Below are 15,085 nucleotides of genomic sequence, written 5' to 3'. Positions count from 1 at the left end.
AAGGACAGACCACAGCTTTCCTTCCATATGGGGGAACCTCACCAAAGCAAGGCTGAATACTCAAGTGATTCTCCTAAAAGGAAAACCTTGTGCTAGAAAGTAACTCAATTCCTCATTGACAAGGGACAGGCCAAGCAGCTTTCCATAGGATGGGATGATAACTTCATGTAAGAGTCAACTAGAGAGTAGCCATGCTATCATTTAGTTTCTACTATCCTATATTCTCTTTCAAAAGTAGAATTTTATATACTCTTAAACCACTTTTTGGCAAGTGCCCTTGCTTTGCTATGGAGCACATAGTTGCTCAGAGTACAACAATCATCCAAACACAGTACAACACAACAAATTGTTTATGGGCCAGACATGAAGTTTAATTTAATAGAAATTTTCTTCAATCTTCCATACATTCAAGTGTGAACAAGTGAGATGACTCCTTGTGTTAGTCTCTGCCTCCATAGGCTCTTCAGTTCCTAGCTCTCTGCCCGGACACATCTAAAGCAGAAATTTATCACCCCCACCACTAGTGATCCTCCAGCTGAAGCTCTGCAATGACCACCACCACACCCTGACACACACAAGGCTGTCATATGAAATATCTAAAAGCTAAGGGTGCCATCCAAATTGGGTTAAAAGTAATAGTTTGCTTTGCCCATTGCACTTTGTGCTTTTTTAAAAAGCACCTGATTTGTCTAATGGGCACAGCAGCAAAAGTGACCGTTACTACTCTTAGAACAAGACAGGATGTCGACATCCATTGTCTTACACATCATACAATACTGGTTGTCTCAATTTTGTTTTCCTGGAAGCCATCTAATATTCTATTCCCAGGTATCCCACCCCTTTTAAGTATGAAACCACCATTTGGAGCTTCAAGTATCTTAAAACGATAAGCAAAAGGGCAGGCAATACAGGGGAGTTCTGCTTTATGGACATCCATTTCTGGAGGGTGACTGGAGTCAAACTTTAGTGAAAAAGTGGCCATATTCTTAAAAAAAAGAAAGAGATGGTCAATGGCACCATCCCCATTTCAAAGGGTTATGTTCCTACAGTTAGCCACTTTAGGACGCAGGTTCTAGTTCTCCCTCTACACACATGAATGAATAACTGATGGCATTTTGGAAGAGGGTTAAGACAAACAAACACACCAATAAAAAAAAAGTTCTTTTGTCTCATAGAGACATTACTGTTATTCCCCTCTCCTTTGTTGGGTTCAACCAAGCAGACTGCATGGTACAGGCCCAGGGCGAGGCTCAGCCAACAAGCACACCTAACCACCCCTAATCACAGCTCATCCTTCAGTGGGCCATCTGTTTCTTCCTCCTCATCCTTTTCTTCCTCTTCCTCCTCATCCTCTTCATCCTCCTCATTATCTTCACCCTCCGGCTCATCGTCTCCCTCTTCTTCTTTCTTCTTCTTGTCTTCTTCCTCCTGCTTCTTTCGTTGCTCCTCATCCTGCTGCTCTTTCATTTTCTTCTCAGCATCCTAGTGACAATTTAAAGGGATATATGTTCTTGAATAGGGCTTATCATGTTAAGTAGGACTCAGTAGTATGGTGCTAAAGGCTTGAAAACCATGCAGCTGCTCTCATCTCTCAGCGAAGATATATCATAGAAAATATAACTTACAGAAGTTAGGCAATTGCTACAAGCTTTGAGCGTTTCTTCATTCCATACTTAAAAACTCATGGAGGGCAGATAGATGCACAAATACAACAAAAGATAGTAAGCAAAAGTCAAACCTCCATATTTAGACTGACAACTTCCCATTTGTGCACAATTGGCAAGGGGGCAGAACAGGGCAGGCTTATGCACATCCCATTGACAGATGCAGTGCCTCAGAATGCAGCCTCTCCATGTAAATGTGGAGTTGCTCGCATATGAACGGGGGAAGGCCATCACTTCCATACTTTACCCACTGTGTTTGACAAGGCATCTGGCTATTAAAGAGAAGCCTGAGCCTTGGGCTCTGATCCACCAACTACCGTATTTTTCGCTCTATAAGACGCACCAGACCACAAGACGCACCTAGTTTTTGGAGGAGGAAAACAAGAAAAAAAAATATTCTGAATCTCAAAAACCAGAACAGCAAGAGGGATCGCTGCGCAGTGAAAGCAGCGATCCCTCTTGCTGTTCTGGCTTCTGGGATAGCTGCGCAACCTGCACTCGCTCCGTAAGACGCACACACATTTCCCCTTACTTTTTAGGAGGGGAAAAGTGAGTCTTATAGAGCAAAAAATACGGTAACTTAGCTTTCTATATCCCACCCTTCAGCATACTATACTTCCAAGGCTAATTCATGAAGTATTAAGAACATAATGATAAAAAGTAAGGAGCAGCAAGATAAAAGCAGTTGAAAACAAATTTGATAGAATCAGTTGAAAGAGACCCCCCCCAATAGGGCTGGGTGATATTTGGTTTTGAATATTGTGCCAAATCACCAGCTAAATATTGTGACATTACAAACATTGTGGTATATCAGTATAAGGATGAAGCAACATTGGCTGGCTTCATGGTTTTTCCTGTATCATTTTTGCCAGCACCTGCTTTTATGATTCACTGCTCCCTGTTTGAGGCAGGGGAGAGCTGAGCCAGCAGAGCCAATACGGGCTGCAGGAATTCAGAGAAGCATTGGTTGGCTTCATGGTTTTTCCCACATTGTGATTTTTGCAACACACACCAGGATTCGTGATATTTTGCAAGGTCAAAAATTATGAAACCAGTATCACAATATGGACTTCAAAGTGGTTTTGGACGATATATCATAGAAGGAATGAGATGGAGGCCAAAAGTCACCCTCAACATTTTAACATAGTCCATAGCAGTTTCTAAAGTTCAGAATCTGGAACTTGCTCATTTGAAGTGGAGATGGATTATTCATTTAAAGCATTTTACAGAATCTAGGTAAAACAAGATTATGTGGTGATGACCCTGGCCATAAAGATGAAGAAAAATGACTTCTCACCTTAGTGGCACCCCAGGTTTCATTGCCAACTTCTTCAGCAAATTTCTCATCATCAGTAATCAGGAAGTTGTCAAAAATGGTGCCAGACTTGACCTGTAGCAAACAACAACAATGAGCTCCAATGTTTCTACATAACTCTTTAGGTTTCTGACAGCTTATAAAGCAAGGAAACGTTTCAGCATCACTTCCAATCACACTGTAAGTAGGTCTTTAAATCAGCCATAATTTCTCCACCAACCACTCCAGATTCATTTAAGTATTTACACTCTACTTTTCTCTCATAAATCTTGCAGCTGAACACAGAATAAGACATCACAAAATTGCCAGTGGCAGCTGCTGCTTTTCATACCACATTTTGAATCAAGACCACCTTAATAGCATAACTATTACAGTCTTGGATAAAGATTGTTTATACGTTCTCTTTTATTACTACATCATAGTTATGGTATTCCTATAATTTGGTGTCTGTTTGGACACAAAACTGCCTTAGATTTGAGACTGCTCACGACTTCTATTAACATTTATATTGCTTATTTCAATAATTTGCATCCTGCTTCCCCACTAAATGAATGCTTGAGAAAATTGGCTGCTGTGGCAACTAATTTATCAAGTTAATATGTTTTCTATTTATAGTTTTCTATTTCATCAAAGCATACACAACAGGAGTATATACAACAATCCTGAAAGTCAGGAATGCCACCAATAAGTCCAGAATACATTCAGATGTTGGGGCAGGAAGCATTGGAAAAACAGGAAACTATGCAAACTTGCATCCTTAGATAACATTCTTCTATGCTTAACATCGGACCTGAACTTTTTAATTGTAAGCTTCTGGCCAGGTATATTAATGTGGTAACTTCTATGTAGTTTGTTGTGAACTAAGCATGGAGAAGTGGGATATTGTATCAAGAACTCACCTGCCACAAGTCCAAGCCAATGACACCAAAGTTTTCAAAGAAGTAAAGGTCGGGATCAGGAGTGTACTCAGGATTATCTATCTCGGGATGAATCCATTTCCCTTTGTAGTTGGGGTTGTCTATCTGACGAGGTTTCCACTCCCCCTGCAAAAATATAAAAAACATAGGAAATCCAGAACCAATTTTAATAGAGCCAGTTTTAAAATAAATCTCCAATACTTAGTGGCCAGCACATTTGACAACTTAAGCATGGAAGGGACAAAAGAATAAAAAATGAATGGTTTGCATTAATTCCAGTTTTAATTCAATCTTCTTATACATGTATGTGTACATTCCACATAAGGCTCTGGTGGAGTTTTAAAAAAGGACACCAATTACCGTACTTTTCAGTGTATAAGACTAGAGTTTTTTTTACTAAAAAAATATATATATTTAAGATAGGGGGTCATTTTATACATGGATTGTGCATGGGGGAACGTGGGATTGGTTGATGCCGCAAGCCGGAGATTGTCTGCAGTGTGTTATTGGTATCTGATGCAACGGGTAGTTGATTGGGTGTCACTATGGCAATTGGGGACAGACCTTAGGAGGATGTTGTGAAACGTGTGTGTTAGCATCGGTCAGGCAGGTGAGTGATTTCCTCCCAAAAAAGCTCAACAACTCTGGGCAACCTCCCATTTTCTTAATTTTTAGTCCCCAAAATGAGTGTGTTATACACAGAAAAGTACAGTATGTTCATATTCCTGCCTTGTTCAAAACATCCAAGGTTCAATTTGATTTTTTTTCACCTGGATCATACTATTAACCAATATACTTCTTGTTTTCAACACGTCTAAAACTACCTACCCAGAAAAACAAAGATAACACTGAAATTTTATATATAGCAAGGCCACCTTAGACCAAGAGCTGGAAGTCTAACTCCAGTATGATAAGTAAGTGTGATGGTTTTAAATCCATAGTAACAAACCCTCTTTGCATTAAGAGGTGTTTCAAGGGCAACCGTTAGAACCATCACCCTATAAAGATTTAATCTAACTCCTACTTGCAGAGGACTGAAATATTCTATATTAAAAATGACATTTTGATTAAAGACTAATTAATCATGGTGGAGATCACTTTAGAAGAGGCATTCATCTGTGTAAGGGACAAGGGGGTGCCTCTTCTAGGACTGCTTTCTTTTAGAAGTCTATTACTCAATTAATTAGAGGCACTTAAGTGAGGAGTTTGGTGGTGTGGCTTTAAAAATGAAAACATCCAACACTGCAGCCTTAGCCACTATTTACCTTATATTCTGGATTTTGGATTACTGGTGGTTCCCACTCGCCATCCATCTCTTCATCCCAGTCCTCAGGCTTCTTGGCATCAGGATCAGGAATATGTTCTGGCTTATCCCAGTCCTGAAAACAAGTTGGGGGGGGAAACGGGTATTAGGCAACCTTCTCACCCAACCAAGATCAGTATTGCCTTCCTGCATTGCAAGGGGTTGGGCTAGATGACCCTCAGGGTCCCTTCCAACTCTACAATTCTATGATTCTGCACAGCCATCAGTTGAAACTACAATGTCACAATCTCTTCTCACCCAATCACAAAGAACGTAACCATTTCCCCAGCTCCCTCTTATTGTCTACCCCACAGTTGAAACTCTGGTTTCAAGTCTGGTGCCTCTGTTTACATTGCTCTTAAGTGCTGTGTACATTGTTGGTGCTATACCGCCACTAGTACACACTAACCTCTGGTTTTGTGTCTTCAGGATCATCTATCTTTGCTCTTTCATCCCAGTCATCTGGTTTCTTTGCCTCTGGATCCTTAATTTTCTTGGGAGGCAGGAAATCCCAGTCATCCTCCAAGCTGCCAGACTCCACTTTGTTGTTGTCAATCTTTACTTCATATGTGTTATCAGGCCGCACGATGAGGGTATAAAGATGTGTAAACTCGTCATCCTGTCAAAGGAAACAGCTTAAAACTGAGGATAACAGATTCCCTTTAGCCTAGGGTGGAATGCTTTTCAGCAAGAAAAAAAAAGGCAAATTTTAAGTCAAGCTTCCCACTGATACTGCATACATTTCCTAAACTATGGTACAAGTCTGACTACTAGACCATGTTAATTTACAATTAAACAGAGTATTATTTACACAGCTTCATTTTTAGAACTAGGCTTTGCTTAGTTTGCAAAATGAATACATTTTGCACACTTTCATTTTTTACCTATGGGGAGTGCCTTATTCCCATAGAGCCTCTACTGTGAACAACAATTAAATATCAAAACCTGCACACTGGACAATTCTCCTATTTCCAAACAATTAAATGCCCACAATTGTTTGAGGCAAGGCTGAAATTTCTGGGTAGATTCAGAATAGTATTTTAATGATATAAAAAATGAATGTTAGAAAGTAAATAGTTGCATCTGATAAATGAACAAAAGTATCAATTTAGACAAAAGACTCATTTAATTCTATGTTACAGAGCACCAACATGTTAAATTAATAAGAAATTTCGTACAGTATTTATAAAATTCTACCCAATGGTAGGCCTATGAGTAGCTTCATTGAAAATAATGGCCAGTGATCTCACTGGGTGCAGTCCAATAATAACTTGAGAATACAACCTAATATCTGGTTTGATTTAATTTAATATCAATTGTATCCATTTTTATCCATACTGCTTTCTTTCTAGGATCAGAATTTCAAAAGGACTTTGCTCAGTTAGGTCTCCAGACACTCACTTTACAACGGATGTCCTTATTGATTAAGACATTTTTGCCTTTGTAGTTGAAGATCACATGAACTTTCTTGGTACCTGGGCCACAGATATCAGGACCTGTATTGGAGACAAAGGGCATAGGATTCATAACAATTAAAATGGAGGCCCACACCCAGATGATCAAAAGGGGGCAGCAAGCATTCAATTCAGTCTCAGACTAACACCACAATGCCCACTTACAAGAATACAGAAAATACTCAGGAGTTCACTACTGCATAGCTTAATCATTCCCTAATAACAAACGATATTTCTCAAATTAGGTGCCATTCCAAAAGCAGACCAATGTAAGTGTTGTAGAATGGTTTCCAATGCTTGCCTAGCACCATGCAAGGCTATACCCCCTGCCCTCTAAAAACCAAACACCATCATGCCCATTTACTAGCATACATGGAGGAGGCCCAAGGGAAGGAGCATCAACCCTCAATTTGCTGCATTGGCCTCTTGTTGACCCCCTCCTACCACCTTACAGATTAGCAACTGCCCAGACAAGTATGTATTTCAAGCAAGCACACTCACCAAACATGATGTTGTACTCAGAATCTCCATGCATGTCCTCTTGGTTCAGGGTTGAGGGAAAGAGTTTCACATAGCCACCTCCACAGTCAATGTTTTGTTCATGTTTCACTGTGAACTGAACCACCAGGGTCTTATCCTTGTTGCTGAAGCGATCAAAGTTAGCAGAGAGAGCATAGAAACGAGCATCCTGACTTGTCTGAAGTCCTGGGAAGATGAAACACAGTCAAGGTGTATATAAGAAACGGGGATATCATTATTATAGATGACAATAGTGTGCAAATCTGATCATACAATACCCTCACAGAAACCCTCTCAAGTTTTTTATTACCTGGGGGACCAGAAGTGGAAGAATAATCCAATGTTTACAAGTCTGTCTACAAATGTTGTGGCAAGTGAAAACTCAGGGATGGCCTGATATACTACCATTTAATAAGGCAAGCCTGATCCTGTGCAACACTGCAATCATCACCTTCAGATTTAGGACTCCATTGTGACTGAATTAAGAGAACACAGTCCTCCAGAACATCTCCTTACCTTTGTCTTTCTCTGCATCTCCATAGAATTTGCCAGCAGTAAGCTTGAATTTCCCATAGTCAGACTTGTGCTTTGATTCTACCCAACGGTTTGTCCAGGCATCTAAAAGGAACGAAAGGAACAAATTTTGAAACTAAAGAGCTACAATGATTCACCACATACATTTGGTTAACACTGGGCTACAAATGCTCCCAAGACTACAGAGGGCAAATAAAACCATTCAAATGCAACATGTGGCACAAACATTTTTTTTCTGTTCAGTTACAAAAATAATTTTTGCAACAAGCTTACAACATTTTTGCAATGTTGCAGTGACTCTACAAGGAAGCAAAACGTCAGTCAAAATCAGTCAGTTTTGGTTGCAAAAGTTCAGGCCCCACCTTGATTCTTTTAAAATCAACTTACCACTCAACTTGAAGCAAGCTAAAATGGATACAATAATGGACTATCTGGTATGATGACTACAGGTATGAGTTGGGTCCAAAACCTTGCTCTTGGCCATGACATGTAATGGCAGTCCCAGGACAAGACAGTCTCAGGACAAATGCCCAACACAACATCTACTTTGCTTGAAGTGATTTAGCATATAATGGGTTGTGGCAGATTTATATGTGGCCAACATCCCTACCCCTTTTCAATGCTGTGATGCATATGAGATCTGTATGCTGATTCTGCTTTACTTGTTATTAGATGACTTCCCCCGTTGGCTACTGCAACTCTTGCCAATCTGGCTCACACCAGGTATTTTGGGAGCACAATTCCCCAGCAGGCATGCACCAAGTTAGTGAATTGTGATTTACTAAATAGTCTTGTTTTTGTGGGTTCCCTTGATCTTTCCTCCCAGCCAGATCTACTTCACAAGGTTGTGGAAGATCAAGTTGGCAACATGAATTTGACCCATAGCTCATTAAAAGGGTGGAATGCAAAAAATGATTAGTGAGCAAATTCTCATCATGTGTTAGTTAACATGAACTTGAACTAGAATTTGTTAAGATAAAACACTTGTCTTAACCTGCAAAATCCTAGCAACAGTTTCAGCAGAGAATAAGGACGTGCTTTGCCTGATCACTGCAGACGCAAATGGTCTACCCAATTTCTATCCACCATAAAATGCCTACAAATAATATGCTATAACAAAAAAGCAGTATTAGCATCTTCACTTTTGGGGTACTGGTCCCATTTAAGACAGGGCACTGCAACTGCATGGCTTTCAAATGAAACAGCTTTGCTATGAAAAATAATTTTTAAAATGTGCAATTAAAAGTGTTCAGGTCCACAAATGAAAGGATTAACACACAATCCTACACGTGTCAAAATCATATGCCAATGTGTTAAACATGGTTTACTCCAAATTAAATGGATGAAGATTGCAGCTTAAATATCTACAAAGAGGAACAAGAGAAGACATATGTCAGACACTCCACAGCAGCTGGGCCTCAGCTAGTATTATCAAAAGGCTCTACTGGACAATAGTTCACTCCTGCAGCAGTGGTATACCAAAAACTAGTCTTGAGGTGCTAAAACAAGCTAAGCAGCTTCCACTCCCATCTTGCACGAACACCCCTTTCTAACCTTATAGCCATGCACGTAACCACACGAAAACCACCATATTTCTGTAGAGTTTTTAAGAGAAAAACCAGCTGGCAGTGTCTACACTGCTTTTCAATTCTCCACACCAGGATGCACCTGTCATTTTCGATACTCCAGCAATGGGCGGTCTGTGTGTTCTAGAGACATCCCCACAGCGATCTATTTAGTCCGTGTTCTATATCCCCATGGCCCCTGCTGATTATGGCTTAATTACCAACTCCCCATCGCATCCCAGGTCTAGACTAGACACAACAAGACCTATGTCCTCATCACACATGCAGTTAAGGTGGCATCCTCCCCAATGTATATATGTGTGTGTGTGTGTGTTGGGGGGGGGGTTATAGCAGGTTCCATCACATCTGCTAGCTTCTCTCAAGCGAGGCTCTTATAAACATCAGCTCAAAGGCAGCATAGGAAGCTGCTCCTGTGAAATGAGAAGAGTATTGGCAGGCTGAGTTGCTCCTGAAAAAATGGGAAGGAGTGTGTCAGAATGAACGCATCAAGTTCCCCCTCTTAAGGTGCAAGGCTTGTTAATTGCCCATTTTTACCTTGGGGGGGAGGGAGGAGCAGCCATACGTTCCTCTCCACATCCTGCCCTTCCTGTGACAGGATCCTGGAGCTCCCAAGGAAGCAAGCGAGCCCCTTCTCACTCCCTACACCAGCCCTTAAGGGACGCTTTCTTCCTCCTGGTTCTGACAGCTGCAGCGCTCGCCCGCCCGCCCGCCCCCCCCCCCCGAAACCCGGCCCGCTCCCAGCCGTGCCTCGGCCTTTGCTGGCTTAAGCCGCAGAGGGACCTCCACCCCACAGCCCATCCTCCAACCCCAACAGGGGAATAACGCCGACCCCGTCCGCCCTCACGAGGCCGCATCGCGTGGAAATACCAGAAGGGCTGCAAGGAAAGGCGAATATCGCGATCCTGTCATACGACATTTGGCAATTCGAGGGGGGGGGCAGAGCCTCCTAAGATGGCGGGGGGAGCAAATACATCGACGCGCCCCCCCCCGCCGCCTCTAAGCCCCTCCTGAGGCGGCACAGCCCTAAGCGAGGCCCGAACCCCCGCGGCCCAAGGGAAGCCCACCCGGCCCCCGGGAGCCTCCAACCCGGCCCCCCAGCCAGCCAGCAGCGACCCTCACCTCCGTCCCCGAACTCCTCCCTGAAGTACTGGGCAGGCCCGGCCGACGCGAGAGCCAGCAGAGAGCAGAAGGCGAAGAAGGGACCCATCTCCCTGTTTAGATTTTATTTCCCCGCGAGGAGGCCCTTTCAAGAAGAGCAAAAGCTTCGGTGACGGACACCGACGACAGAGCAACTGCGGCCGGCGAGGAGCTTTCGGTGCCCTTTTATAGGGCTCTCCTCCGAACGCCCGCCCACGCCGCGCTCCGATTGCTCCATCCGGCCCCGGCCGGCGCTGCTATTGGTCCACCGGCAGCGCGGCGGGCTGGGCGGCACCCCCGAACGTTGGCGTCCCAGATGGCTGCTTCTTATTGGCCGCCGGTCCCGGCCAATGAGGCACGACCACGCGTTCGGGGGGAGCCGCCCCCCTCCCCTCCGCCGTGGGTGCGTCACCCGATCTTTTTTCCTTTTTTTTCGCAACAGCCCCACGTGAGCCCAGCGGGGTTTTAAAGGGCCAGTTCACGGCAATCTTTCCCACGCCCACCCCATCGCCTCCCAAGCCAACGCGTTAACTGGAATAGGCATATGCAGAATGTGTTCCCAGCACTAACAAGCACACCAAGGAGGCACAGTGAACAGCTGAATCAGCCTTGTGCTGTCTAGCCAGGCACTATCTAAATCAGGGGTCAGCAAACTATATGAATCTATAAGGCCCATGCAGATGATCTAGTATAAGGTCACTTGGTGGCAGTGGCATAGCGTGGGTTGTCAGCACCAGTGGCGTAGCGTGGGGGGTGCAGGGGGGGCCGGCCGCACCGGGCGCAACATCTGGGGGTTAGGGAAATCCACGGGTTAGGGGGCGCAAATCCACGGGTTAGGGGGCGCAAATCCATGGGTTAGGGGGCGCAAATTACTTGCCTTGCCCCGGGTGCTGATAACCCACGCTACGCCACTGGTCAGCACCCGGGGCAAGGCAAGTAATTTGTGCCCCCTAACCCATGGATTTGCGCCCCCTAACCCATGGATTTGCACCCCCTAACCCTAATCCCCAGATGTTGCGGCCGGTGCGGCCAGCCCCCCCTGCACCCCCCACGCTACGCCACTGCTTGGTGGGCTTCCTCACTGAGCAGGTTTACAACCCTGCCTCCACCCCCAAGATACAGTATTTCTATTAGGCACGACTACATCTCATGAGGCATCTGATGAAGTGCACTGTAGTCCAGGAAAACTTAAGCTTTAAGAAATGTGCTAATCTTCCAGGTGTGTTCTTATGGTGCTGCCAGGTGTGGAAGCAACTGTTGCTCTTCCAGCCCCAGCAATTTGGGGGAGGGGGGGTAGGCACCTGTTTTGAGTACTGTAGATCCAGGTTCCTTTCCAATTACAGTATTCGCCATCTAACTAGAGATCTGCCAGTACAATTTAGATCATGGGTAGGCAAACTAAGGCCTAGGGGCTGGATCCGGCCCAATCACCTTCTAAATCCAGCTCTTGGAGGATCTGGGAATCAGCATGTTTTTACAGGAGTAGAATGTGTCCTTTTATTTAAAATGCATCTCTGAGTTATTTGTGGGGCATAGGAATTCGTTCATTATTATTTTTTCAAAATATAGTCCGTCCCCCCACAAGGTCTGAGAGACAGTAGACTGGCCCCCTGCTGAAAGTTTGCTGACCCCTGGCATAAAGCATAGAGACACAACCTGGACTAAAAAAATAGCAACCACAAATGAACAGAAAACAAAGGCAGCATGGTTGGGGCAGAAGAGGCTAATAACGATATAGGCTGCAGGACTAATATAACAATTGTTATAATCATAAGGGCTTTGGTAGGATATATGAGAGACAAGCAGGAAAAGTCAGCTTTACTGGAATCAAATTATTATATTAGGGAAAGCCTGCATGTAGCACCGACAATTGCGCCACGCTCTGTCATAGCCATAGGAAACTGGGAACTCACAGCAGCCCTCAGAGCTTCTCTTCAGACTTTCTCGATTGCAGTCAGCAATCCCAGGTAGCCTTCTTATTACGCAGCTCAGCTACCTCTCCTCAGATAAAGGTAAAGGTAAAGAGACCCCTGACCATTAGGTCCAGTCGTGGCCAACTCTTGGATTGCGGCGCTCATCTTGCTTTATTGGCTGAGGGAGCCAGCGTACAGCTTCCAGGTCATGTGGCCAGCATGACTAAGCCGCTTTTGGTGAACCAGAGCAGCGCACAGAAATGCTGTTTACCTTCTGGAGCGGTACCTATTTATCTACTTGCACTTGGACGTACTTTCGAACTGCTAGGTTGGCAGGAGCAGGGACCGAGCAACAGGAACTCACCCCGTCACAGGGATTCGAACCGCCGACCTTCTGATCGGCAAGTCCTAGGCTCTGTAGTTTAACCCACAGTGCCACCTGTGTCCCTTAGATAAGCAGAGCCAAAGGTTATATGTCAAACAACCCCCTCCTTCTTTGATCCCATCAGAACCAAACAGGCAGCAGGAAGCCCTCCTATCTATGCACCTCAACCAGGGGCTTACCTAGGGCTTGGCCGGGTTGGCATGGGTGCTCCAGACTCAGGGGAGACAGACAAAAAGCTCTTAAACGCTCGCCCTCTGCACTTATGCGAGCAAGCCATTGGTGTGTATAGAAAGGACAAGAGTTCTACCTAAGCCTCTACTGCAGGGGTCAGCAAACTTTTAAAGCAGGAGGCAAGTCCACTGTCCCTCAGACCTTGTGGGGGGACGGACTATATTTTGGAAATAAAAAATGAATGAATTTCTATGCCCCACAAATAACCCAGAGATGCATTTTAAATAAAAGCACACATTCTACTCATGTAAAAACACGCTGATTCTGGGACTGCCCACGGGCCGGATTTAGAAGACGATTGGGCCAGATCCAGCCCCCGGGCAGTTTGCCTACCCATGCTCTACTGCTATTATTCTCCTTGAAGACCTTTTCAGGACCAAGGACCATAGCTGTCAATGTTTCCCTTTTTTAAAGGGAAATCCCCTTATTCTGAATAGGATTCCTCGCAAGAAAAGGGAAAAGTTGACAGCTATGCCAATGACTGTATTGGCACCTTCCAACCTCTGCAGAGAGGAGGGCATACACCAGCAGTGGGCATGGCCAAAAAGGGCGTGTAGTCCCCACAACAGCTTATTGCCTGTGTCTTAACTGACACAGGAGTCAGTCAGGGAGTAGAGCAACTGTATTGCTGGCTTTCCTTCCCATCAGAATATATAGGCCCTCTGAAAAATGAGTTGCCACCTGACTGTTTTTAAAAGCCTGTTCACAAAAGTATATTTTGCCATTTCTCACAAGCATACTAACTTGGGTTTTCTTTGGTGGTTATCAGTAGACAATGTTCTGTAATGATGGAAGGACCCTATATTTTCTTTGCTCTTTCTCCCCCCCCCCTTTATTTAGATTAGCTTGTTTTTTATTGTATTGTATGGCAAAAAAATTCAATAAAATCTATGGGAGGCAGGGAAGACCCTGCTCTATATCACAAGCTGTTTCCAAATGGGCAGGAGTGGCTGGGGAAACCCAGCCAGATGGGCCGGGTATAAGTAATAAATAAATTATTATTATTATTATTATTATTATTATTATTATTATTAACACAGCATCCTCTCCTGCAAAGCTTAATGGGGGAGTGTGGGGCCATATGGGGAGAGGTACTTTCTAACAGCTAAATTATGATTGTACATTTTTAGTGAGAATTTGATTGTTTTATCTTTTTTTGTAAACCACTTTCAGGGTTTTTTTCTAGAAATGGTATATAGTTTTTTGTAAAATAATAAATAAATGCGGATCACACTGAGTTAACAGGCTTACACCCAATTAACTGTGTGCATTATTGCATCTGAAATATATGCAGCATACTCATAGTCTCTGTATCTTCAAAGTGTTGGAGATGAAAACAGCACCTTGAATTGTACCTAGAAGGTAACAGGTAATCAATGCAATTGCTACAGAACCACTTGAATATGTTATTTTCTCTCCCCCCCCCCCCGCCTGCCAAAAAAGGGATCTGGGTTAGAGTTAGAACTGCTTGAATCTTCAGAGCAGCCTTCAAAAGCAACATTAGATCACACTGCAGTAGTCTGTATCTGAGGTTGCACGCGCAAGTATAAAGGCAACCAGGTCTGTGTTTTCCATAAGAGGCCCACCCGCCATATCAGACATGACTGAAAAAAATGCATTCTTGGCTGAAGACACTACTTTGGATTTCAGGAATAGTGCTAGATCCAGGAATACTCTAAGCCTGGTGATCTAGTCTTTCAGGGCTGCGTGGAGTAATGTATGCCACTACTAGAATTTTATGTCCCAATTATATTCTGCATTTCCAAAACTAAGCCTGCAATTCTATGCATACTTTTCCTGGGAGTGAGCTCCATGTGGGGCTCCATATCTGAGTAGATGCTATGATTGCACTGCAAGGCTCTCAAAACGTCTATTTCCCCCAAAGCCATTGGTTCTCCTCCATCTGCTTCATCTTATCTGGATTCAACCTTTGCCCAATTCACTAGGCCCCCAGACAAACACTGGTTCAGAACACACTGCTGCTGCCCTTGTATTAGTTGAAAATAAAACACAGAGCTGTATATCATCTGCAGCCTACTGATTACACAGAATTCCAATGCTCCAGAAATTTCTCTCAGGGGCTTTTGATAAACAAAGGTGACAGGACTGAAAAATGGGAAACAAAAG

At 43.9% G+C, this 15,085-nt stretch overlaps 1 protein-coding gene across 1 annotated transcript; it reads right to left on the bottom strand.

The window, feature by feature from the left end:
• Window positions 1-346: 346 nt before the first annotated feature.
• On the bottom strand, window positions 347-10,599 carry CALR (calreticulin). Its single transcript, XM_081845379.1, has 9 exons — window positions 10,412-10,599; window positions 7,689-7,790; window positions 7,155-7,358; window positions 6,601-6,695; window positions 5,609-5,818; window positions 5,162-5,275; window positions 3,879-4,022; window positions 2,962-3,054; window positions 347-1,482 (listed from the first exon to the last, which is right to left on the bottom strand). Exons 1-9 carry the CDS (start codon window positions 10,497-10,499, stop codon window positions 1,282-1,284), a joined length of 1,251 nt encoding a protein of 416 aa, XP_081701505.1. The 5' UTR covers window positions 10,500-10,599; the 3' UTR covers window positions 347-1,281.
• Between the last annotated feature and the right edge of the window lie 4,486 nt (window positions 10,600-15,085).

The sequence above is a fragment of the Podarcis erhardii genome (assembly GCF_964252035.2).
Source record: "Podarcis erhardii genome assembly, chromosome: 17".
Classification (NCBI taxonomy): Eukaryota; Metazoa; Chordata; class Lepidosauria; order Squamata; family Lacertidae; genus Podarcis; species Podarcis erhardii.
Note: the sequence above shows the minus strand (reverse complement) of the source record. Positions and strands in the feature narration are given on the sequence as shown.